The sequence below is a fragment of the Seriola dumerili genome, unplaced genomic scaffold (assembly GCF_002260705.1).
Source record: "Seriola dumerili isolate Sdu_G_001 unplaced genomic scaffold, Sdu_1.0 BDQW01000002.1, whole genome shotgun sequence".
In the NCBI taxonomy this organism is placed as follows: domain Eukaryota; kingdom Metazoa; phylum Chordata; class Actinopteri; order Carangiformes; family Carangidae; genus Seriola; species Seriola dumerili.
Genome location: NW_019174257.1, coordinates 10,982,251 through 11,006,491, shown reverse-complemented (window position 1 = coordinate 11,006,491; position 24,241 = coordinate 10,982,251). Strand labels below are relative to the sequence as shown.

Sequence of the window (24,241 nt, the reverse complement as noted above, 5' to 3'; positions counted from 1 at the left end):
CATTTGAGAGACCTTAATGATTAAGATGATCAAGAGTGTAATTGCCAGAATACTCCAGTGCATGAATCAGACACAGATGACAGACATAAAGCCAAAGAAAACAATAAAAACTTGTATTTTCTTGTCTAAGAAAACTACTACAGACTGGAAAGGTTCCCGTAAGGTCAACATTTTATTATCAGAATTCAAATACTGTGAACAAAAACATGTATCCTAATCTGTCCCATGACTGACTTCCAACTAAATCAACAACCTAAATTATTTTGTAAAAAATGTACAGATATGAATGAACCCACTTATAAATCAGAAAAAACAAAAGTGAGATGAAACATCAGGGTGTGACATTATCATCAGCCCCTGGCTAAATACTAGGATTAGCTGCTGTCTGTCAATTCCATTAAGGTTTACAAGGACATACAGTATAGTAAGTTCTTGTGTCATATAATAACGTCAGTCCAATAAATCAGGGCATAATAAGCAAAGCCAGTGAAAGGAGGACAGTGGCTCTGCTGGAGGGTGCCAACCCTACTCTCAGATTTTCCATGTAGTCTTTATCAGAGGTCAGATGATCTCCACTTGATGCTGCAGCAGCTTCTGGAACCTGAAAGAAAATGACAGTACACTAAACATTTTGACTTTATGTCATAAAGAACAGCGCAAACAAAGAATCTCAATCTAAAAATCTTTTGGGAGAGGGTGCTTGTTTTTGTTAGTTTGTTCTTTTTCAAATATCAATTTGAACAGTTAATGCTACTTCTAATAAGGGTTGATATCATTTCAGTTTTTCAGTTGACATCGATATGATACCCAAGTTTTGGCACTATTATAAAAATAGTACTTTATTCATATCCTGTTGTTTGCAGCTCTTCATCTATGGCTGGTGTGTGTGGCAACAGATTCATGAGAGGCCAGACACTGCCAACTACTTTGTATCTGTATGAGTAATAGTTCACTGTGGCTATTCTTCCTTGTTCCATTACTCCCTGCTAGGGGTGTAATGATTCTGAAACTGAGACCAAAACCAAAATACTGTTAATCAAATCACTACATAGGAAACCTGTGACCATGTTATATTTCAGTAATAATGTATAAAAAGCACACAGAAAGGGAGGAATTTGGAGGGGGTTAATAAAGTCCCAGAACTCATTTTGCCCTTCGGACCCAACAGGTTGTTTTGTAAAAATTCAGAAAATTAATAAATGCTGTCACATTTACCAAAATTGAGTCCAAATTGACAACTTCACATTGCTTATTCTGTTCTGCCAATAGACCAAGCCTCAAAAATATTAAAACTAACAGAAGGGAAAAGCAGAAAAACTAAACCTTTAGCAAAGTAGTTGCCAGTAAAATTTCTATTAATCTACTGATCCTTTCAGTTACGATATAGTTACTTGTAGATATTCTGTAGATATTCTGCTTACATACATAAGTATGTAAGCAGAATATCTACAAGTAACTATATCGTGTTTTATAAGATGTTCATGTGTTTTTATGCAAAAATCTTAATTTGTAAAGTAAGTGTAGTTGTCAGATGAATGTAGAACAGTAAAAAGTTAAATTTTTCCCTCTGAAATGTTGTAGAGTAGAAGGATAAAGTGACATGAAAGAAAAATACACAAAGAACAAGGCCCAAACTCAGACAGTGCACTGAGAGTGTACCACTTGTAAAACGTACGTTTTCAAAGTTGCCTTAATTGCCATCTCTTCTAAATCAAAGGTCGGATCTCCTCTCGATGCTGAGCAGCTCCACTTCGAAGATGAGAGTCGCTCCTCCGGGGATCTTTGGGGGTGCTCCCCGGTCTCCGTAGCCAAGCTCGGCGGGGATGACCAGCTTCCTCTTCTCGCCTTCGCACATGCCCAGAAGCCCCTGGTCCCAGCCTTTGATCACCTGTCCGGTGCCCAGGGTGAAGGTGAAGGGTCTGTCGCGGGGTATGCTGCTGTCAAACTCAGTGCCGTCCTCCAGCTTGCCCGTATAGTGCATGTTCAGCACGTCTCCTTTGCGAGATTTGATGGGACAGTTGTCCACTCGCTTCTTGATGCCGATCTGCAGCTTCTTCTTCTCGGCTCCGCTCACCCCCGCCGGGCTCAGAGACAGCACCGTCACCGCGAACAACAGAAACACCCGCATATCTGCAGCCCGCGAACAGTTTACAGTTTAGTTTGGAGACTGAGCTCAACGCTCAGCGAGAAAATCTGGAGGGATGAATAAGGGAAATGAGCAGTGAAATCTGCTCCTGAAAGCGGATGTACGTGCGATACCACCGGATGTATTTCACCGGTTGGTGTTACCAGAAAAAAACGTCCGGAAAAACGTTTGTTTTGAAGTTGGCTTCGGATTCGTACAGAAAAGAAATGATGATGTATGATGAGACAGAATATGTATTATTATAGATTTTGCTACCCGGCAATATATTAGTTTGCTACCGTTAGTTGCTGTCTACGCAGAGTGACCTATAGTAGCTAGAAAAGTTATTTATTAGCAATAACGGCACCAATAAGTTAGACAAATACTGGGAACAATTATCAATATGTTGTCTTGAGCAATAAAATACAGCACATCTTCTTTGTACCGTCCATGTTGTTTCCATATTCCGATTTAAAGCACACGAACACACCTAAGTCGGAAGAACAACTTCCCAGCTCGGGAAACGGAACCATTCGAATAGCAAGTGAATGCAGCATTAGGGTGTTACTATTGTGGCCCGAAAGGTGCATAGCACACAATACTGAAAAACTAAAAATAGCCCTTACATTTAGAGGTAGGCACCCGGTATATACAGAAGGGAAAAAAATGTGCAAACATTTCCAGAACTGAATGTGCCAGCGTGCTATAATTACCACTTGTGGCCGCTGCTTACTAAGTTTAACTTCCCATTGTGAAGCCAACTTTATCCTCCCTGCACAGTCTGTTATGTCATCCATTGCTAGCTAGCGGTCACCTGGTTCAGCTGAAGTAAGTCAACTTTTTATATATGTAGTTATTGAAATTTACACCGTAACCACAACCTATATGGTGATTTAAGCTACCGTTGACAAACTTACATCTGCAGTTAACTAACGGAAAATGTTGGTGTCATTACAGGGCTGAAATACACGAGAGGTGGACGGGACTGTTAAGTTAGCTGACTTACCTAAACACTGGATAAAATGATTTCTCGCTTGTTATTTTATCTCCTCAACAACCTCCACGTAGTCGAGAAACTGGCAGAGTCTCGGCCGATTCGTAGGGCGGCCCAGATCACAGCGTACGCCATCACTAAAGCTCAGATAGCCGGGCGGGACGCCTCGGAACGGGTCATGCGGTCCCAGACGCTGCGGCAGGTTCGGGACGAGGCCGGCAGAGTCCCCGGTGACCTGGGAGAGATGGGCAGCCGCCTCAAGAGAGTCCGAGAGACATTTGTGAATGAAGTGAAGGAAGGATGGAAGGACGGCTCCAGACAGATCAAGAAATAAAGAGGACAGACTGGCTGTAGGATGTGTTGTTACTGACAGGCTGACAACATCTCACCTGACTGCCCGTTGAAGAAACCAGGAGATGAAAGGAGAAATGAAAAATAAAGAACCTGCCTCAGGAATGTGGTGATCAACTGCAACCATCAGATATGGTGAACTCGGAGCAGTTGACAATCGGGAATGGTGATTGTTAATAATACGGAGAGGTCTACACTTCTTTGGCCAGATAATTTATGATGTGTGTATTTAGTCTTGCAGAAAGCTTGTGGGACTGTCTTGGGAAATGTTATGTACTCTGGAGCTATTTTGTGTTCATAGCCTTTTCACATGAAGCTATGAACAACACTACACAGTCATGTCCTGTGTTCTGACAAAAGTATTGTTTGATTTTTTTCATTTCCCTCCCCCGCCTGGCACTCATGCATCTATGACACCAATCCTGCCGAAGACCTTTTTCTGATCTGTTCATGAAGTTGTCAGTGGAAACGCTTTTATCAGCTGAATGTGTATATGTAGATGGATGTGATGTGTGTAAACAATGAATTCATTTAATTCTCACTGTATGAATAAAGATTATAATTTATAACAGTGCTTTGACTGCTAGTCTGTGTCAGTTGATATCATTTGCCCCTGGCACAAAACAAAGCGTGTGTAAAGTAAGAGGAAAAAATGCAAACTATATTTTCAAAGTTGATATAGCTGTATAATAAAATTACATATAAAAGAAATAATTTTTTTTTGGTTTAAATGAAGGTGGGCTGTTTTCTGATACTCCAAATGCAATCGAGTGAACCTGAAAGATCAGATTTTAAAATCCCCACCCACTCAAAAAATGTGTTTTGGGATCTAACCTTTAATGTGCAGAATGATGCATCTGCAGAGTTTGACGTTAGAAGTTGTTTTCACATTAATCTGTTGATAGTGGAGAAGTTTTCTTTATGCTCATCTTAAATTTCAGTATAAGAAGTGTCTTCCAGAGCAGTATTTTGTGATATCACAAGTAGTTTTGAAGCCACTCAGTTCAGTGTGCAGTTCACAAGTACACACGTGTGATGTAGAAATCCACAGCAGAGTCAGAAGGACTGGAGTTCACAGTTCACTGCCTCCAAGTTTTAGCTCATAGTTCATTTGCTTTCACAACTCTGGCAGGAGAGTGGCAGAGATGAATTTACAACATAAGTAGAGATAAAAGGACATTTTATTGCCTCCTGTGAGATTTGGTCACTGCAGTGGCAAAAGCAGATTCAGCTGTATGCTACTTTCAAACACCTGTGCACGTATCTTTACACCAGTAGAGTGAGCAGAGCATGAACAAAGATTATCACTTCTGGCAATTACTGTGTATTGTGCTGTTACTTTAAAGGTGCCATGAATTGTTGATCAACAAAAAATTATTCAGCAACTACGATAATTAATTCTTTAAGACATTTTCTCAAGCAAACATTTGAGTTTCAACTTTTCAGATGTGAGCTTTCTTATTTTCATTGCCTCAGCATCTTAGAAAATTGAATATCTTTAGACTGTTGGTCGTAGAAAAACAAAACATGCTCATGACAAAACATGTCATCTTTGGCTCTAGAAAATTCTGATGGGGTTTTCCCACTTTTCTGATGTTATATAGATTAATTAAGGAAATAACAGTTGGATTAATCTATCATGGAAATAATTATTAGATACAGGTGTATTTTCGCTATATTAGAATATACAAAAAAAGAAAAAAAAATTTTTTACTGCTTATCTCATCATTTGGTTGTATAAAAATACTCTGCCTCCATGTACACAAGGACTTTATTCTGATGCAAATTCATTACTCTGATGCATAATAGTAGTAACAGCAGATGGGTTAAAGGGCTGCTATATAGAACTGCTACATGACAAAGATCCTCATATGACTCTTAATCAGAGGTGAGAAACTGTAGGGGAAAAAAAGCATTGAAAGCATAACAAATACTCAAAAATGAAGCTCAACAGATGCCATTTTGCAGCATATAAAGTATCTTTATTTCATTTGAAAAAGCAGAGAAAACAGCTTTATGTAGTAATACTTGTGCAGACGCACTGGCCTGGCAACTAAATATTAGTTACATGTTTCACAGAGAAATAAAACTTCATCGTGAGGAAGAAGAGACATAAGTGTCTGACAGCATGAGCCAGTACATATACACTGATATGGCACCTGAACTTCATATAAAAATAAATCTCTCAACATAGGGAAATACACATCCAATCAACAATTTTAAATCTGGAAACAGCATCAAGCAGCAGGAAGTACAGTAGTTGTGACAGGAAATTGGTTAGTTTGAGTTAGTAAGAGACAATCCTGGAGTGAGTCGTTCAGGTAAGCAGACACGAGGGCTCAGAATAGTCTAGCATTAGCAGTTATTGTCTTTTAATTGTATTATATTTTGTATTTTTTTTTTTTTACCAGGAAATTAACCAGTATTAAAACCCTGTTGTTTTTCTTCACCTGACACATTCTCTTTGTTGACTTATACCATCCAGACAAACAAAAACTCATTCACTCTCCATCACAAACCACAGGAGGTTTTCTTCATGTTCTCCCCAAACCAGTGTGTTAGAGTTACTCACTCCATTTGTGTCTACACAGTTTCAGATAAGTTACGGAAATAAGTGAAAAGCCAAAAAATAATGCAGCAAAAGATTTAGATGTTGAGCTGCAGGCGGGCTCAAATGAATGCTGAGTTACACTGTACACTGTATGAATTAAATCATTTATCTCTTTAATTTCAAAGCATTTGAGGAGAATACATGAAGCCAACAGCCTATGGATGAAAACTCAATCACTCATCATCACACCATCCCCAACACAGCTCTCTGTGGAGGCAACACTAGTGCATATTCACTGATATGGCATTAGCTTATAGTAAGATACACAGCCTGAACTCAGACAAGGCCATGTCTGTTAGTAGTACTCACAGAGCAAAGAGCAGCAGAGCAGAACAACAATCTGACTTCTAAATACACATGAAGCCTTTGCAAATGGGGAAACTGAACTTGGATCAGTTACAGCGGGTTAGAGTCTTAAAGGTACCAGAAGAAAAAGCTTTAAAGATGTAATGATATATTTTTGTCTGGATACATTTTATCCATTTTACTGAAGTTACTGCTCCTTAGGTTAAAGGGCCAGTCCACCCACATAACAACACATTTACCTCCAGTAAGTTTGTAAATGTTGTTGTTATTTGTCCAGGTTTGTACCTACTCCAATACAATGGATGTACTGTAGATGGTGCTCACATCACTGAGAAGTTAAAATTACAAATTCAAGAGCAATTCAACAGAATTTTCTGGATAATTCCCAGACACTGAACTATTTTGACTAGAACTACTTTCTACTACTACTACTACTTACTAATTCCCTATAGAAACTACTGAGAGGGTGTTGTGTGGATAATCCAAACTAATGGGGAGAAGTAATGTAATTTTTTCTCAATGCTGTGAGCTCCACAAATGATTTGTTTCACTTCCTTTTGTATTGAGGTGGAGGCAGAAATATCAAAACTTGGACAAAGCTCACTGACCTGAAAACTGCACTTTTAGATATGCAGTTTAAGTGATCATTGCAGTTTAAGTAACTAGGCTTCAGAGAGTTAAACCAGAAGTTAAAGCATTTTCTGTAGCTCATGTGACATTAAAAATCATATTGGCTGTTCTTTGTAAAACAAGCTTCGGAGGAGGCACTAACCACTAAAGCAATGTAACAGGTGGCAGCATACGCACTGATATGGCAGCTCACCTTCAGTAAACACAGTGGTAGTAACACCTTCTCTCATCTATCTAACTCTTCTCTGCCACTAAAAAGAAGTCCTTCATTTTCTACAACAGTAGCGCAATTCAAATCCAAAGGTAGTTCCAACATGCCACCCTCACATACATCAAAACATCATACAATCAGGTAGAAGCTACGCAATTTTACAATAAAACAAAAAAAAACATTCATGGATAGAAGGAGTGGATCTCCAGAAAAGCAAGGGGAAAGGATTAGAAAAAAAGGTGAGGAAGGGAGTAGGAGAAGACGCAGGATGCCTGGGTCATATTGTGCCTTTACATCCAGAGGTTGGTCAGCATGAAGCTGAACAGGGCCACCAGCAGCAGCCATGCAGAGGACATCACTACAACAGGGAGAGAAATTGGTAAATATTAGAGATTGTACAAAAGAAAACAACTTTGACTGAATCTGGCTCTTAGAGGCAAAGTGGCCATTTTATGCAATGAAAACTGGCAGCAGCTTCCCTAATCTGTGGATTATAGAGTCTTTATTTATGGATCAGTATTCGTTTCTTCCTTCATCAATCTCTCCATCAATTTCCTATCCATCCATACAACTTAATGTCTCATATACAGCTGAATGATTGCGGCAAATAGATGAAAGATTCATCTCATGGCAACACACAAAATCAAACTGATAAGCCAGAGGAGTAGCTACACTGATCAATTTTTTTAATATGTCATCTATAATATCTTAGACTGCCCAGTTGGATTTTGATGCTACAAGGAGAAAAAACACTAACAAAATAAAACAGAGGCACAAACGTTAGTGACATTTCTTAAAAGAAAAAACCTTTACAACAGACTTTGGCTGAAATGAGACATCTATGTTTGCCTGGTTTTGCCAGCACTTCAAAACTAATGTATCATATGTATCGTAACTTTCAGAAAAATGAAACTTTCCCAGGCATAATTATAACTTGGATGTTGATGTGAATGCCATTTACAAGTGGGGAAACCAGTAATTATGGTAAATCCGACATGACATGAACACAGCATAAGCTGTCTACTGGCTGTAGTTTTATATTTAATGTACAGACATGAGAGTTGTATCATGCTGAATAAAGGTATTCCCCAAGATGTCCAACTATTCCCTTAAAGGGGCTATTTGTAAGTTTTCTCTGCCGCTGAATGTGGTTTCTTGCCAGAAGCAGGTGGAGGTGATTGTCCCCTGACAAAAGCTTCAGCAATTGTTGTCTTTATAATACAAGATGTTAAAATACGCCCTCTGTGTAGTGCTACGTCTTCAGGGCAAACTGGAGGCTACAGTGAGTCGGTATCGGAAAGTAACAAGTTGGACGGGGGCTGGCTGGTTAGCATGCTAACTTCAGTAGAAGAAAACGCATGATAGAGATAAGAGTTAACATTGGTGTTGCTTTCCACTGCTGGAGATAGCTCTTGGTGAGTAAAGGAATGAAGTTTGATGCGGAACTTGCAAAGTTTCTTCTAGACTGGTAAGTAAACAGCTGGTAATGCTAACGTTAGCTATGTAGCAATAGCAAAACTTACAAGTAGCTCCTTTAAATAAATCATAAAAATTGCATTCCTCTCTGTAAAGTTGATGTATATTTTTAATTACAAGATGTTTAAGCAGTGAGAGTTCATACTGCTTTTGTCAAGGGAACAACAATTTGGGGCTTTTGCGATCAGCTTTATTTCATACCCACACAGAATAAAAGACATATTTCACATAGGCTATTAAAAACAGGAGTCACTTGAATTGGCATTGGACTATAAGGAATTATGTGTTTTTACCTGCAGCTGATGAATTACATTCCATTTCTACCAGTGAGTCCATGTAGCCCTGTCCCAGCCACTCCTGAAAGGTCTTTCTGTCACCGACACCCACGAGGCGGACAGTGGAGTCTTTGAAGATGAGGTCTGTTCCCTGATAGCCGTTCGAGTCAAACATCTTGAAACCAGTACCTGTGTCACTGCCGAAATATGTCTACATGGAAACAGTGAGGAAGAGATAAAGAGAGATGCCAGTTACCACTTGATTTCCATTCATCTCACTGTGAAACTAAAATGAGACACGACAAGACTCCTGATTTCTGTATTCATTTATGGGTCAAAGTAATGTTATCTTCAAAAATCCCATGGTAGTGTGTTTTTTTTATTTGTTAATGTATACTGCTTTCTGTTTTCTGATGGCCAATTATTGATTCTCAGATGTCGGAGCATCCTTGACTGCACCAGCAAGAAGAATTACAATTATGATTATGACATAAATCTTACAAAAAAGTTCTTTACTCTCAAGGATTACCTATCTTAAACCAGTTTCAGGTCTCAGCACTTTGTTGGCTTGACTCACTCACAAACGGAACGTATAGTATAAACAGTCTTACCTGAGCGCGGTCCAGGAGTCCATAGACAGCGTGGATGTTGGTGTCTGGTCGTACCATTACAGCATGAGAAGGGACTCTAGCCAGGTTACAGTGTTTGTACTGCGTGACCTCGGCTTTCGCGCCCTGAGAACAGAGCAGCTGGAAATCTGTAGATTGTAGACCTACAGTCCACGATTCTCCAGAGTTACCTGAATCGACACACAAAGTGAGATGGTTAAAAATCTGAGACCCCAGAAAGAAGAAAACTTTGAAAATCTTGGAGCTACTTTACTTACCGTCAGTGTTTTGGAAGACAGTAGAATGCTTGATGAAAGCCACGTCGCCATCTCCCTTCGCCAGACACCTAAATGGACAGATAGACACATGAAGTGTTTCATTAAATTCCAGTCGCTTTTCTATTGGAGGCAGAAGAGCTTCAAAGTAGGATGAGCTATTTCAGGCACATTCATTTTTTCCCACAGAAAAAGGTACGTGACAGACAGTTGGAGCTTTTCTAGGCTTGGATCAGCATGGTGATAGAATAAATAAGATTGTTACATTATGCAGGAGAGGCACATGTTTCTATGTTAAGTAATATACAGGATATAATTAAAAGAAAAGCTGGAAATGGAAATGTAGCTACTGGAGTGAAACATGTAATCCTGATGAGGGGCAGTGGTTTAGGATGTTCCAATGTTTTAGTACCTGAAGGCACCGTTGTATCCATCATACAGGTCTTTTCCCTTTTCACATTTGCTCTTCCCTGTGTTGTCTCCCACACACAAGTCACACAGGTTGTTGGGAAAACCAGGCTGGTTGGCACCTGGTACACAGCTCTGCTTGAAGAACCCGCCCACCGCTAAGCATCATGGGAAAGACAAGAAACAGAAAGTCAAACACTGGAGGGAATATTCAGGCATTGAAACCGATTATGTTTTCTAACCTGCTCTATCTACTGTACAAGAAACACTCAGCCTGTGACAACAGCTGTGGCTGTGGAGGAGCTCAGTCACATCTCAAAAAGTGTACTTGTCCTTGTACTGGATTGAGCAGATATTAGGATAGCAGCTAGAAACAAGCAGAAAATCAGGCACAAATTCATTCTGTATCTAGTGTTGTATTGTTTGACATAAGGAAGCAATCACGACCACGACCATTTTATACCATTGGCACTTCTGGTCTGGCCTCTGGAGTCGAGGCTCAAACTTATGGTCAAGGTGTTCCACCTGGCCTTCCCTCTAGAGCCCTGGAGCCCTTCCGTCATGTTGTCTGAATATGCAGCGCTTCCTTCTGTTGCATTTGTTTTGGGGGTTTGTGTGTTTTTTTTGTTGCAGCGTTTCTGTATTTGCAGCGTGTTTGCAGTTAATGTCTTTGTTTTGACTTCCTGCAGCATGTTTTTTTCATTTGCATTTGCAGCTAGTTCCCGTTGTTGTATTTATTTTGTATTTTTGTATGTGTTTTTGAATCTGCATCATTTATGAATTTACAGCTCTTGTTTCTCCTTTTGGAAGTGTTTTGGGCCGTTGCAGCGCGTTTACCCTGGTCAGCCACCATACATGATGGCACTTGCTGACTTAACAGGGAATTGAGAGTGGGGATGTATAAACTAGTATTGAAACAAATTAGTCAATTAAACCAATAGCCGATCAACAGAAAATAAATTAGCAACAATTTTACAGTAATAATCAATGATCTTTCTCTGTGTCAGGCTTCTCAAATCTAAAAATGTTCTTTTGTCTTTGTCTTTGTCACTGTAATACAGTAGTTTTCTAATACTAAATCAGTCAAAACATGCCTTTTGACCTAACTTAATCAGTAATGGAAAAAAGTAATCAGCAGACTAACCAATAAAGAAACATCCGTAGTAAAATCTAGAAAACGAAACATTCTGATGCCCAGAATGGGTAGGAGGAGTGAGTTAAGCTGACTTGTCCAGCTCACACCTCTGCCTCTCTCACTGACACTCACACACCAACATCCCACTAACCTTGAGGTATCTGACACTGCTTAGGGGTGATCAAGCCTCTCTCCATCAGCGCCGCTACAGGAACGTTCCATCCAGCGGTGCGACCGTATCCTGTGTGACAGGAGCGACGGCCACGCAGGTCGTCAAGGTTACGGATGTCATAGCTATTCTTTTTTACCACCACAACTGCATAGTACATGGAGCCATCACGGTCATCTGCAGAGAAAAGAAACAAAAAAAACGAATGTATGTGCTGTCTGAATCCAGAACGTGTGACTTTTTTGTGCTTTTTTGTTTTGTGTTTTTACCTGTGTAGCTCTCGCCAGTTGCAGGAACCAAGCCATAGTCTTTGCCTGCTGTGTAGATGTAACCCCCATCCAGAGTGATGGCATCAGCCTCGTTGTTCTACACCAACAAGAAACAGAAGAAGACAGATTGAAATCTCAGAACTGCTCGAAAAAAAAGCCATCAGTTTTTGTTTCTGCTTTGTTTTGCTTGGTTTTTATTAACCAGTGTTTTCTTCAGTCGTGCTAGAAGCATGGCTATATGGATGGCAATAACGGTCTGATGGTTGGTCCATCACATAGGTTCAGACTGAAATATCTTAACAACTATTTAATGGATTGCCCTGAAATGTATTTCAGACATTCATGATCCCCAGAGGATAAAACCGACTGAATTTGGGGATGCCTTGATTTTCCTCTCGTGCCATCAGCAGGTTGATATTTGTAATTTTGTTGTTGAAACGGCTCAACAACTCTTAGATTACCATTAAATTTGGTGCAGACATTCATGGTCCCCTCAGGATATTTTGGTAGCTAAACGACATACTTTAATTAAAACTATTGACATTCCCATCAGCCTCAGTCGTACTTTGCTTTTAGTGTGAATTAGCATGCTAACAAGCTAAATCAAGATGATGAACCTGGTAAAAATAATTTCTAAACATCAGCATGTTAGTCTTTACATCTGAAAGTGATAATCTGAGACACTCCAAATGCAAAGAACAAATATCAGCTGATATAAAATTACTCAAAAACTCCATCAGACCCTAGAATTTCAAGTGTTTAACATTTTAATTAGAAATAAATGAATATCACTGAGAAACATCGGTCACCTTGATTTTATTCATGCAGTCAGTCACAGAGTCCCCATGGACACATTTGATGTCCGGAGTCAGATGTTTACTTTGAAAGGCCACAGCCATATCAGCACACTTCTGTTGCTCACCGCTGGACAACACACACCACCGCAGGGCACCTGGGGTATTCACAGGTAGATGGGTGAGTGGTAAAGACGGAAAGAAAGACGTGGATAGGTACAGTAGGTTCATTGCCCGGTTAACTAGAAACAAATAAATCCATCCATCCTTTTACAGAGTACATGCATTTCACCTGCCAATAGATAGATAGATAGATAGATAGATAGATAGATAGATAGATAGATAGATAGATAGATAGATAGTCTTACTTTCTGGTTTACAGTCCATGGCACGCAGAACATTATAATAATTGCTGCCCATCCACTTCTTGTGGTCCTCTGATTCCACCCCCTGAAACATGATGGATGACTCGGAGAACAGCACAGTTCCTCCTCCATACGCAGCAGATGAAAACATCTGGAAGCCCGACTTTTCCTGCAGACAGGAATTTACACATGTAGAGGTTAATTTGGTTAAATACATCTTTTAGAGTGACCATAGCCTACATAGAAATAAAGAGCTGATGGAAAGTCATTCTTGTAATGCTTGAACATGCAATGTTTGGAGCACTCTCTTATATACATTACAACTGTATTTTAAAACTTAGATTCAAAATTAACAAACAATCTCATGCCAAGGTTAAATTAGTAACTGTTCTGGATCTTCGAATCATATCACATGATCCTCATCAGCAGCCCAATGGCTGGGAATTTTGAAATGTGAACTTTGAAGTGAATGTGGGCAAGAGGTGCCTCAAATGCTCAGAGAAAAGTTATTGTAACTCTTGGAAAGTGACGAGACGGGCCGGAGCTAGCTGGTTAGCGTTCTAACTTCAGTAGAAGAAAAAACTTATTAGAGACAAGAGTTAACATTGGTGTTGCTTTCCAGTGCTGGAGACAACTCTTGGTGAGTAAAGGAATTAAGCTTGATGCTGAACCCACAACTTTTCTTCTAGACTGGTAAGTAAACAGCTGACAGCTGCTAATGCTAATGTTGGCTATGTAGCAATAGCAAAACTTACAAATAGCTCCTTTAAGGCTTTGCATAGTTTGGGTGGTTTCTAGCAGAGATCACATCAAAATAAATAACATGAACGAAAGCTCTTGTACAGCTACTAAACTAAATTTGTGGTGAGATTTATTAAAATTTAAAGATCTAGATTTTATTTTGGTACTTATCAAGAACACTGCATGAGGATAATTCTGGCTATTATCAAATTTCTATCAGCAGAAGTCAAGTGACAGGCTCTGACATTCACAATGTGCAGAAATGAAACTGGCCATCTGGGACACTGGGGTGCTGTTTATGAATGAGCAGAGGACCGGTTCATGTGTGTTACTACTACAGAGTGTGTGAGCTGTGACGTACCAGCCCCTCCGTCAGCATGTTAAACACCACAGAGGGAGTGATGTCATTGGCGACCACAATGCCACGGAATGGGACACGGACCAGGTGACATGTTTTCCACTGAGAGACTGGAGCTCTGGTGCCATCACGACACAGCAGCTCATATTCAGATGACTTCAGTCCTTGCGCCCACACAGGGCCACGACCTGGTGAAAAACATAACTGGTTAGCCAAAAGACTGGCTCACTAACAACAAAGCGGCTGAATGGGTCAATAGTTACTGTAATAACCAACTAGTCATTGTCCAGCCATAACTAAGACGTTACCATCAGTGTTCTCCTCGACAGTCGTGTGTTTGATGAAGGCCACCTCTCCTGCACCTTCAGCCATACATCTACAGAGAAATTCCCAATTAAAGGTGCAAACAAGGAAAGGAAGCAATCTAGAAGTGTTGGAGTGAACAAAAATGACTCCACATGTATATACGCAGTTCTACAGGACAGTAACTTCTTTGTGTAAGAGTGTAAGTATACATGGTATGAATGTGTGTTACCTGAAAGCTCCTTCATAGCTGAAGTATCTCTCCTTGTTACTCCAATCACATTTGAAGTTTCCGCTCGTGTCTCCAATGCACAGCTGACACAGAGACGGAGGATCCTCAGATGTGTTTGCTCCGGGGATACAGCTCGCATTGAAGAAATTTGCCACACCTAATCGCAAATGCACACATACACATGCCTCACTCCAGCTTTCTATATGTTCAGTATATATATGTATATATGTATTTGTGTCTATGTACATTTGTCCTACCCTGTGAGATGCCGCAGCCCATCACAGACATGTAACCCTGGTCTATGAAGTATCCCAGAGGCATGTTCCAGCCAGCTGTTCGGCCTTTTCCGGTGTGGCAGGTCTTTTTTCCTGCTAGGTTGTTGATGTTGATGGCAAAGTTCGCTTTCTTCACCACAGCAACTGCATAGTAGACGGCACCAGTACCTGAGGCAAAAAAATCACTGGTGTTGGCACACGTGTGACACTGAGACACTAAGTAGTTGGACAGCAACATGTTATCACAGAACAGAAATGAGATTGAGATCAAAGTACAGACTACCAGTCCTGTTCTGAAATAACCCACATGCTGTGCAGAGATTATAATCAGGGTGTGATAACAGAACATCTGTGTTATCCAACAAGATTAAACTGAGCTAATGTGTCATCACAAGTGGAGAATTATCACATATTTTCATCAAGCATCAGTATAAAGAAGTCCAGAGTATGTAACAGTGATCTGGAGTTTAGTTAATGTTTTTCAGCGTGATGTAACTTAAATAAGTAGGTCAGTTATTGTGACAAGAAATTATAAATTATAAGTTATTTTTTCTGATAAAAAAAGAAAAGAGAACATTCATGTCAGATATGATGTCAGATTTAGGACACTAGTCAAAGCCAGAAGATTGAATTAAGAGTTCTTTAAGAGTAAGTCATAATTTTCATCATTAATATGTTTTATTATCGTCAGATTGTTTAGTCTTTTCCTGATGCACTGAATATTATAAACTACATCCTCATCAATAAATTAGGAGACAATGCTCTATTAGTATCACAGTAATCTTTGCTGCAGTGGCAGTGGCAACTCTGTGACCATCAGAAATTAATTCTGTCCTTAGAGTGAATTTGTTGAAATGCTGTATTAGATCACACCAATAAAAATACAACAAAAGTCACTTAGAGTTTTGGGAACCTGTGCTGCTCATGATACAACTCTTACTCCTTCACTGTTGCTGATCCTCGGATAATATTGGAACCAGTACCTATAATCCCCACTGCCACTAGCCCAAAATGAATTTTCAGTGATGCAATTTCTTTTTAGTTATTGTTAAATCTTACGGTCAGCCTTTGTTTCACTGGCAGCCACCTTGAAGGAGGCAGTCTTCCCCAGGGTGTAGATGTCCTTGGCAAACATGGACAAGGCATCAGCTTCTTTTCTCTGCAGACACGTCAAAGAAAAAGATGAATGATTGGGGAATAACTGGAATCACAGTGTTAATAGACTCAAATAGATAAACTAATAAATCTGTAGTATATGATGAAGAACCATGAGGAGCTTCTGTGGCCTTGTGATGATTTAAAACATTGAGCTCTGGGACATCACAACCATGTCCTTCCTCTTAAAATTAATCTATTTTCTTTATACCTACAGAATGAAATTGGTAATGCATGTGTTTATGCTTGTGTTTCCTTCCTTGTTCAGCTTCTGGTAACAGAACACAGATCAGAAATCCTCCGGTCTGTGGGTGTCATAAAGAGCTCAGGGTCCTGATAACTGCATCGCCTATTAAGATGTTTATTGAAACTTTCCATGTGGCCTCTGTTATCTGATGCCTGATTGTATGTTCTGCCACTCTAAGCAGTTCATTAGCTTTTAACGTGTTCCCTGCTGTCCTGACTGATAAAAATGAATAGATAACTAAATTAATATTTAATATAATGCTCTACATCAATCCACAACGACACAGTGTGATATAACAGTGAACATTTAGAAACTACAATAATCACAGGTCATTTAATTAAACTTGCTCAATGAGGTTTAAAGATTTATTGAATTAAAGTTCCTGTTATCAAAATCTGACCTGTAGTTTCTGAACGCAGCCCTCGATTGTCCCTGCGCCGACACAGCTCAGAGACGGACGGATGGAGACGCTGGCGAAAGCCTGCGACATGGCCTGACATTTCCTCTGCTCTGGGTCTGAGATGGTGCACCATCTGATGGTTTTCTGGCCAAACACTGAGGGAAGGAGATATGCAGACTGCCCGTCATTCAGTTGTTGAAATATTCCACCAAATGATTCATGAAAACATCTTGTAGCCTTGAGTATTAAACACCTATAACCAGAAGACAATGGGTCCCTGTACACACATGTAAATAGCACAAAGACACCCAGGCTGAAAGAGACATAAAATCATTATGTCATTTGTAGTCTTTTTACATTTCTTTGTGGTTGTTTCGAATCTCTATTTGGTTGTTTTATATCTCTTTGTGATCATTTCATGTGTCTGTGTGGTTAGTGTATGTGTCTGTGTGGTCATTTTGGGTCTCTTTTATACGTAGGTGAAGGCCCATTTGGCAATCCATCCATATGAAATACGGATGACTATGTTCTGTCATTTCTGTGACTGAAATTCTTGTGAGCTGAAGAAAACTGTCTTGTCAGACTATGGGTATATAATCTTAGGTATCACATGGTTGCTACATTTTACCACACCTTATTCCATATGAGGTCAAACTTTATCCTCAACATTCATGTGTGAAGATGCTATTGGACACCAAAATCTGCACTGTCACATGGTCTTACCTACTTAATATTACATGTTTCTTGTCCTTTCGCCTACTTATCTTATCTTATCTTATCTTATCTTTGACAACAACTAGATTTGAATATATTCTAAGTCTATGCTTTCCTTGTACCCCTTTAACCATCAGACTCTGGGTACCCTTGCTACGGATTATAGCGGTGGCTCCATCCACACACACAGTCATAATAGCAGCTGAACAATGTCTGACAACGTGAAGGTTGTTATGGTTATAACTCTTGGAGTGTTGGTGAGGCTTAGGAAAACAAGAGGAACAGTGGAATGAGAAAAAAAATCTACATCACAATTTCCACTGTACTTTCTGTCCAAAGTAAAGTACTTTACTTGTAAGTTCTTGTAAAACACATTACTTTTGTAAGACATGCAAAGCAAATTTCTCATTATGATGTCTTTGCTCATTGTTGCTGAAGGAAAATTTCCCCTTATCTTCACAGGCATCAATGGTAATCCAACTTGTTACTCATTTATGTCTTTTATGTATTTTAACACAAGAGATGAGAAGGTTCACATGGCCACACACAAAGACATAATTGTCAGAAATATATATCTTTGCCTGTGTCATACACCCTTTCTTTAATTTCTTTAATGTGTGCATTGTTCCAACTCTTTTAATGTCCTCGCTTGTCTTGTTGTGTTTTTATTGTGTTTATGTTTCTTGTTTTCTTGTGTTTTAATGCTGCCTGGCTACAAAAAGAATTTCTTCTTGTGGTACAAAGATCTGAGCTGAACTGAAAAAATATATACATACAAAAGCTTTACAGTGTATTTAGATGTAATATAGCAGTTCTTACCAGCATGTGCTATCAGCAGTAGAGCTCCCACTGTCCTCCACGTGGCCATGGCTTTGTTCTCTCGTCTTCCCTCTGTTAGGTAAAACAGCCTCCTTTTCCCTCTCCGCTGCTTTATATGATGACTCCAGAGTCAAAGTCCAACTTCTATCTCAAAGACTTGGCCTCGTGTCCAGTCCTGTGTGAAGCTCAGAGGAGGTTTATATTTTCACTGATTTACAACATGGTCATCTAGAATATGTAATTCAGGAATCACAAGACTCTCAGCTTGAGTATTTGAAACTCAGAGTAGAGTTTATGAGGTGTGCGTCCCTGGCGTGTACCTGGTCTGACACGTCTCTGCTGCTGCCGCCTGGCTGCAGGCCAAAGCCCAGACAGAGAGGTCTTTTACAGTCAGGACCCCACCTCTGCTTTCCTCTCACTCCTCTACTCTACTAGTGTGGTGATTTTCCACTAATGGCCAAAGGGAAAGAAGAGATTTAGACCGTTGGTCACTGAGTCACTGTTCTGGCTGCTGAGAGCAGACCACAGAGACAAGGAGTCTGTTTACCTGCTTCCCTGACTAACTTTGACCTTGTCTGTGAATCTCAGAAGCTGAATTTGTCTTGAACAGAGTAAGAAAGTTATCAACTATTTCCACTGAGCTTTACTACCAAAAACTAGTTCCACAGTATTTGGTCATGTGGTCATCATGGTAAAATGTTGTGAAGTGAACTGAGGCGAAGTTGTTGTCAAAGTGGTTCAGAGGGCCTCCCTTCATGTGGTGTAAGGTGCATTTAAAATCAAGCAACAGTTAAAGTACTTATACTGCAGAGAAACTGTTCCCGACTAGATGTTGTTTTTCTGTGATGGGTCACAAGCCAAATACGTTGGGTATCACTGGTTTAATCTGTAACTAGAAGGGTACTCGGAGAACCTCTGCCAAAGCCAGTGTCAAACAGCATGTACCAGACTTCAGAGAAATAAAAATTCAAATTCTATTCAGTCCAAAGTGAAGTCGGATATGAGGATTATGGTCATAAATATTTCTGCATACATTAGATGAAACACAGGAAGGCAACCTCATCATAAAATCTCTAATTGCTGTGAATGTTCCTCCATAAAAATTACCTAACATGGGTGATAACACTAATAAATCTTAAAAATCTATTAATTATATGTGAAATCAGACAAAATCGAGTATATAGGCTACAGTAGATCATTTTAAACCAGTTCAACTTAAAAATGAAAGCTCCCCTGTAGCCAAAAGAGTTTGAGTTAAAATAGTGAGTTTTGAAACCATAAAACCAACGCAGTTCAATTTACTGAACTTAAGAAAACAAGTTCAAACAACTGAAGCATATTGTGTTGAATCAACACATAGTTAGTGCAAAGACCACATACAAGGTTGTTTCCAACAAGTTAGTAGGATAGGGGGTAGGGATTCATTTCAACCTTCATTGTGGTTTCTGTTGTTTTCATTATTATGAGAATATACAACCATGACTTATCTAAAAAAAAAAGAGTTTTAACTTTCAAACAATCTATGCTGGGTCATCTGGTAATATGCTGTTTCTTTAAAAACTAGTTATGTGAACTCTCAGAAGTACATTCACTGAACTGATCATGTCAAGGCAAAATATTTTAGGTCAGGGGAACCCATGTTTATGAACAGAATTTTTTAACATGAATTCACTTGAAATTAACACTTTCTGTTACTACTTTCTGTTAATTAGAAAAGATTAGTTGGTTCCTGCTAAATCCCTGGCAGTGCCCAGTATAGATAATGCAACTTGACATAAGGTGGAATGCAGAGCAGGTGAAACTACATTCATCGTGGGCAGTAAATCTAACTGCAGAATGGAGTTTGTAGTTGGCTGGGGAGTCAGATTATGTTTAATCTGCTGCAACATTCACAGTGTGATGGAGCGAGGATGACACGGAGGTGACAGCCACACTGAGGTGTCAGGATGGTGTTATTTTCCCCTCCTGGTGTCTTCATTCTAGGAGCAGTCAGTGCCTAGCATCATCTGACCTGAGAATCAGCTGTCACCACTGGAAATCTGACTTTCTCTGAGATATGAATTTTATGAAACAGTTAGTGAAACAAATCTACTTTTCTTTCTATTAAAATGCTGAAACAGCCAAATTATCTGTTCCTCAGTGAACACCAGCTTTTCTTATTGCCACATCCAGCAGGTTCTGTGTGCAGCCGAGGTGCTTAACATTTTATAAGATTATTACAGATCATATAACAACAGTGTTTGAACACCTGGTGATTTCTTTACTCTAACAGTAGTTTACAGCAGGATATTACCTCTCATTACTGGATTATGGTAACTTGAACCCAAGGGCCGGATGAACTCAAAGACTGTAATAATGTGAACCTTGGATGTGACTTTGTGACACTGTTAAATGAGATGAATGCTGACTTCAGAGATCTCATGAATTGTTTAAAAAAATGTAAAGATAAAGAATTTCCTTGAAACAACTTTATTACCTTGAAATCTGTATGTTTTAATAATCTTTGCCTTTTACTTATTTTAATTATTATTATTTATTTACCCTTTGCTTGTTTTTATTTAATTACGATATGTTAAATCAGTACAGCTGGGACTACTTTTGTGCTCATTTAGGTTGTATTTACAGATCCTTCACTTCAGAATTATTTCCCAATAATATCTACAAAGGTTCCTGGAAAGAGCCATGCAATTTGGTACGAATGAGAGGGAAAATAAAGACGGTTTTTAACTTGTGCACTTCTAAATAACTGATCCTTATGCAGGGAGTCTTTTGGTTGAGTGAATGCACACTAGGTCAGATGAACATACAAACATGTGAAATTAGTCTGCAAGCAAGCAGTTAATTCAGAATGCTGCAGCCAGGATTTTCACTAATACAAAAAAATCACTGCACTGGATATTTGTATCATTTAGAATTGATTTTAACGTCCATTTACCTGCTATAAAGCCTTGCACCTTCCGAACACAACAACTAATATCAGCTGCCTTTTGTTTGATGCTCCAACTCTTAGATCTTCCACTGCCTTTCATTTAGAAATTCCTATGGTATGCCACCAGAAATGTGTTTTAAAAGAAATGAAAGACCTATCTTTTTGAGGTAACTTTATTTTTGACCTCTGTTGTTCATGTCGTTGCATGAAAGGTGCAACACAAATGTATCAACATCATGTTACTTGCTCTTAGAAAGTTCTTTAAATCACAAAAAAAGTGACATAATTTTATCTCACTAGCACTTCGAGACTTCGGTTCGAGAATTTAAAAGCTGACATGAGGTCTTCTTTTACGTAATTATAGTTGAGTGTAACCGCATTCACATGTGCTGAGAAACAAGCTGCTGGCTCTGCTGCTGGACAGGCAGTGATTGATTACAGCAGTGAGTCAGTGAGTTAAATATGAGGGGAGAAAGGAAAGATGCTGAAAGTCCATGTGAACAAAAGAGATACTGTTTGTGTGATAAAGTCAGAGGTGGTTAATGATCAATACATGAGCAAATAAATGTTTTGTGTTTTCATGTGTGTATATGTGTCAAGAGTTTTCTTTACACAGGCGCAATGCAACTTTGTTGAACTGACAAATGGAAAAAATTCTTCAACCTCAGTGTTGGTTGTTACAAACATTCACAGTCAATTTTTCTGTTTTTTTCCAGTTCATAACAATTGTTTTTTTTGTTGTTGATGGTTTAAGAAAATTTTCCTTTTTCTGTGACTGTACATTTCACATAAGGTGATATATGTTCTGTGAATGGTTTTTACGTTGAATGTGTTATAAGTTTGTAATTTCAGTTGTTAAAAAAGGTGTTTTTTTTTCAAGCCTATGTACAGAAGTCGCAGATGGGAGTGATGGATAAATCGCAGTTCCATTTTGTGATTTTAAGAGTTACAAGTCATGTACAGTGAAAATAAATTTGTAAAGTTTAGAGGTTAATTTTTTAGAGTTTGTAAACTGTTGTCAGTTATATTATGTGATCATGTCCATTAATAAGCTTTAGAGGTGGAGATCCTTAAATACATTTTCTATTACATAAGCATAAAGCAGTTGACACACAGAAATCCTTAAGCTTTGATGTGGAAACCAAGACATCAGTACGGACCACTACGAATCTGCAGTAGAAGTGAAAGTGAAGGAAAATATATTCATATTTACAGTTATTATGTCATATTCACATTCATACACATTCCACAACACAAAAAGAAAAAATCATGTCTGGTCATTGGTCGAGGGATTTCAGTAAATCTCAATAAAGACTTTTATTTATTTATTTTTTTGTACCAAAATAGGCAGTTAGAGCAGGGATAAATATTATAATATGTTAGATATAGATCCATCTCTGTAATAGATTCTTTGCATCAGTGCTTTACTCTAACAGACAGTGGCATGGTCCCCTGGCTAAAACACACAGCCAGAGTCACCCAGAGAGTCTGGTTCTGTCAACTGACAAACACCACTGATCTACTCGATTCATACAGAGGATTATAGCTGGACAGAAATTTAGTTTAGCTGAACATTCTGTGAGGAGATATTAAAGCTTTCAAAACACATGTGGTCAAAACTATTTATTATTTGGGTCTAAGAGCTACTCTGCTGACAGAACAGTCTCTCTGCACGGCTCTGGTCTCCAGTCAGCTTGGAGGAGTCGCCTCAGGGGGTTGAGGGTGGACATGGGAAGTGGTTGGCTGACAAGGTCCATACAGGGGGCTGTGTCACCAAAAGCATCTTGGTATCTCGAATGTTTCACTCGACAACAGAGATTATTGTCATTTGTTTCGGTTTAGCCCCGTTTGTGACTTTATGCTCCTTTAGCTCTGTTTTTGGTCTCCACCAACTTCTTAGTGAAATATCTGGCTCTTTAGCTGCTATATTCTCCACTATGTGTCACCAGCTGGTCTCTAACTGTATCTGCCTACTGTTTGGTGCTGAGCAGCTAGTGCTAGTATTTTGCTTAAAGTAGCTGATGAGAACGGGGACAGTGAACCAAAACAGAAAAGTTGAAGACAGCTAAATAGTGAGTTGAAACTCACTATAAAGCTCTGTACGGCTGAGCACAGCTGCAGATTCAGATGATAATTCTCTGTAGGTTCATCACAATGAGCAGTTGTCACATTATTTTCACATTGTTGCTCATTCGATACATTGTTATCATAAAAATATTAATTATAGCCACTTTAAGGTAAAAGCTAGATCGTCATTTTTTTTACCCGTTACCCAGCAGAGGTTTGCATCTTCCGTCTACTTTCTGCATGGGAAGATAAAATATTCGGCTGATTTCCACGGACTGCCATGTCCCATTTTTCTTCTTCACTGGAATGTTCATTAAAGATGCCGTGTGGAGTTTTTGTGTAAACAGACAAAAGTTACGTTTACATTCACTGCTGATCCTGCCACTGACTGTCGATCAGCGGTATAGCATGAAACCGAAGGCAAGATGCATGATTTAAAAAAAAAACAGGGGCCCATTGGTGAAAACATTGCTCAATAACACTATTCAAGCTACTAAAATGATTTAGCACAACATGTGAATTGATAAAAAAAAACAAAAAAACATGACAATAAAACAGCTGCAGTGTTGAAACTGATGGTCGTTTTCAAGATAGGTTTCAATCCAGGCCTGTGTTTTACTGTGTACAACATAGCAAGTTTTCTATTTTTCTTAGTGTTCACTGCAAGTAAAGTTTAATATAGTATGTTACTTGTGAAGTGAGTTAGACTGGTGAAACTCCACTACAGCCAACAGTTGTGCAAAAGCGAAGGTCACATGACTGACAAAAGCTGCATGTTGTAGCACCTATAAAGTGGAAAACTATTCCTCAAAATAAAACACTCACTGCATTTTAAAGTTTATGATCAAAAGCTCTCCTGGGCACCTTTAAGTCCACAGCAATAATTGGTGCAGTCTGTGGAAACGCTGGAATTAAATGGTAGTTTACCTTCGTTCAAACATTTTATTTTTTGTGGGCAAACTGCAGACACCCTTGAAGATACAACCCACTGCTGGATGA

At 39.1% G+C, this 24,241-nt stretch overlaps 3 protein-coding genes across 3 annotated transcripts; 1 reads left to right on the top strand and 2 right to left on the bottom strand.

Moving 5' to 3' along the window:
- Window positions 1–157: 157 nt before the first annotated feature.
- fkbp2 (FK506 binding protein 2) lies at window positions 158–2,235 on the bottom strand. Its single transcript, XM_022748714.1, has 2 exons — window positions 1,676–2,235; window positions 158–601 (listed from the first exon to the last, which is right to left on the bottom strand). Exon 1 carries the CDS (start codon window positions 2,126–2,128, stop codon window positions 1,712–1,714), a length of 417 nt encoding a protein of 138 aa, XP_022604435.1. The 5' UTR covers window positions 2,129–2,235; the 3' UTR covers window positions 158–601; window positions 1,676–1,711.
- A 132-nt stretch (window positions 2,236–2,367) lies between these two features.
- LOC111224836 (uncharacterized protein NCBP2-AS2-like) lies at window positions 2,368–4,122 on the top strand. The gene is made up of 2 exons (XM_022749845.1): window positions 2,368–2,953; window positions 3,083–4,122. The coding sequence occupies exon 2, from the start codon at window positions 3,148–3,150 to the stop codon at window positions 3,451–3,453; it is 306 nt and encodes a 101-aa protein (XP_022605566.1). The 5' UTR covers window positions 2,368–2,953; window positions 3,083–3,147; the 3' UTR covers window positions 3,454–4,122.
- Window positions 4,123–5,863: 1,741 nt separating this feature from the next.
- On the bottom strand, window positions 5,864–18,541 carry meltf (melanotransferrin). Its single transcript, XM_022747568.1, has 16 exons — window positions 18,247–18,541; window positions 16,714–16,868; window positions 15,971–16,070; window positions 14,894–15,079; window positions 14,637–14,793; window positions 14,410–14,477; window positions 14,105–14,289; window positions 13,006–13,171; window positions 12,653–12,795; window positions 11,844–11,940; window positions 11,557–11,751; window positions 10,275–10,428; window positions 9,866–9,933; window positions 9,591–9,778; window positions 8,998–9,190; window positions 5,864–7,586 (listed from the first exon to the last, which is right to left on the bottom strand). Exons 1-16 carry the CDS (start codon window positions 18,293–18,295, stop codon window positions 7,519–7,521), a joined length of 2,172 nt encoding a protein of 723 aa, XP_022603289.1. The 5' UTR covers window positions 18,296–18,541; the 3' UTR covers window positions 5,864–7,518.
- Between the last annotated feature and the right edge of the window lie 5,700 nt (window positions 18,542–24,241).

Coding starts and splice junctions, on each gene's coding strand:
- fkbp2 (XM_022748714.1), bottom strand. CDS start 2,128: ATGCGGGTGTTTCTGTTGTTCGCGGTGACGGTGCTGTCTCTGAGCCCG.
- LOC111224836 (XM_022749845.1), top strand. CDS start 3,148: ATGATTTCTCGCTTGTTATTTTATCTCCTCAACAACCTCCACGTAGTC.
- meltf (XM_022747568.1), bottom strand. CDS start 18,295: ATGGCCACGTGGAGGACAGTGGGAGCTCTACTGCTGATAGCACATGCT. Junction 16,071..16,713: donor GCTGCGTTCAGAAACTACAG/GTCAGATTTTGA, acceptor ACGTGTCTGCAG/AGAAAAGAAGCTGATGCCTT. Junction 13,172..14,104: donor ACATGCTGACGGAGGGGCTG/GTACGTCACAGC, acceptor TCCTGTCTGCAG/GAAAAGTCGGGCTTCCAGAT.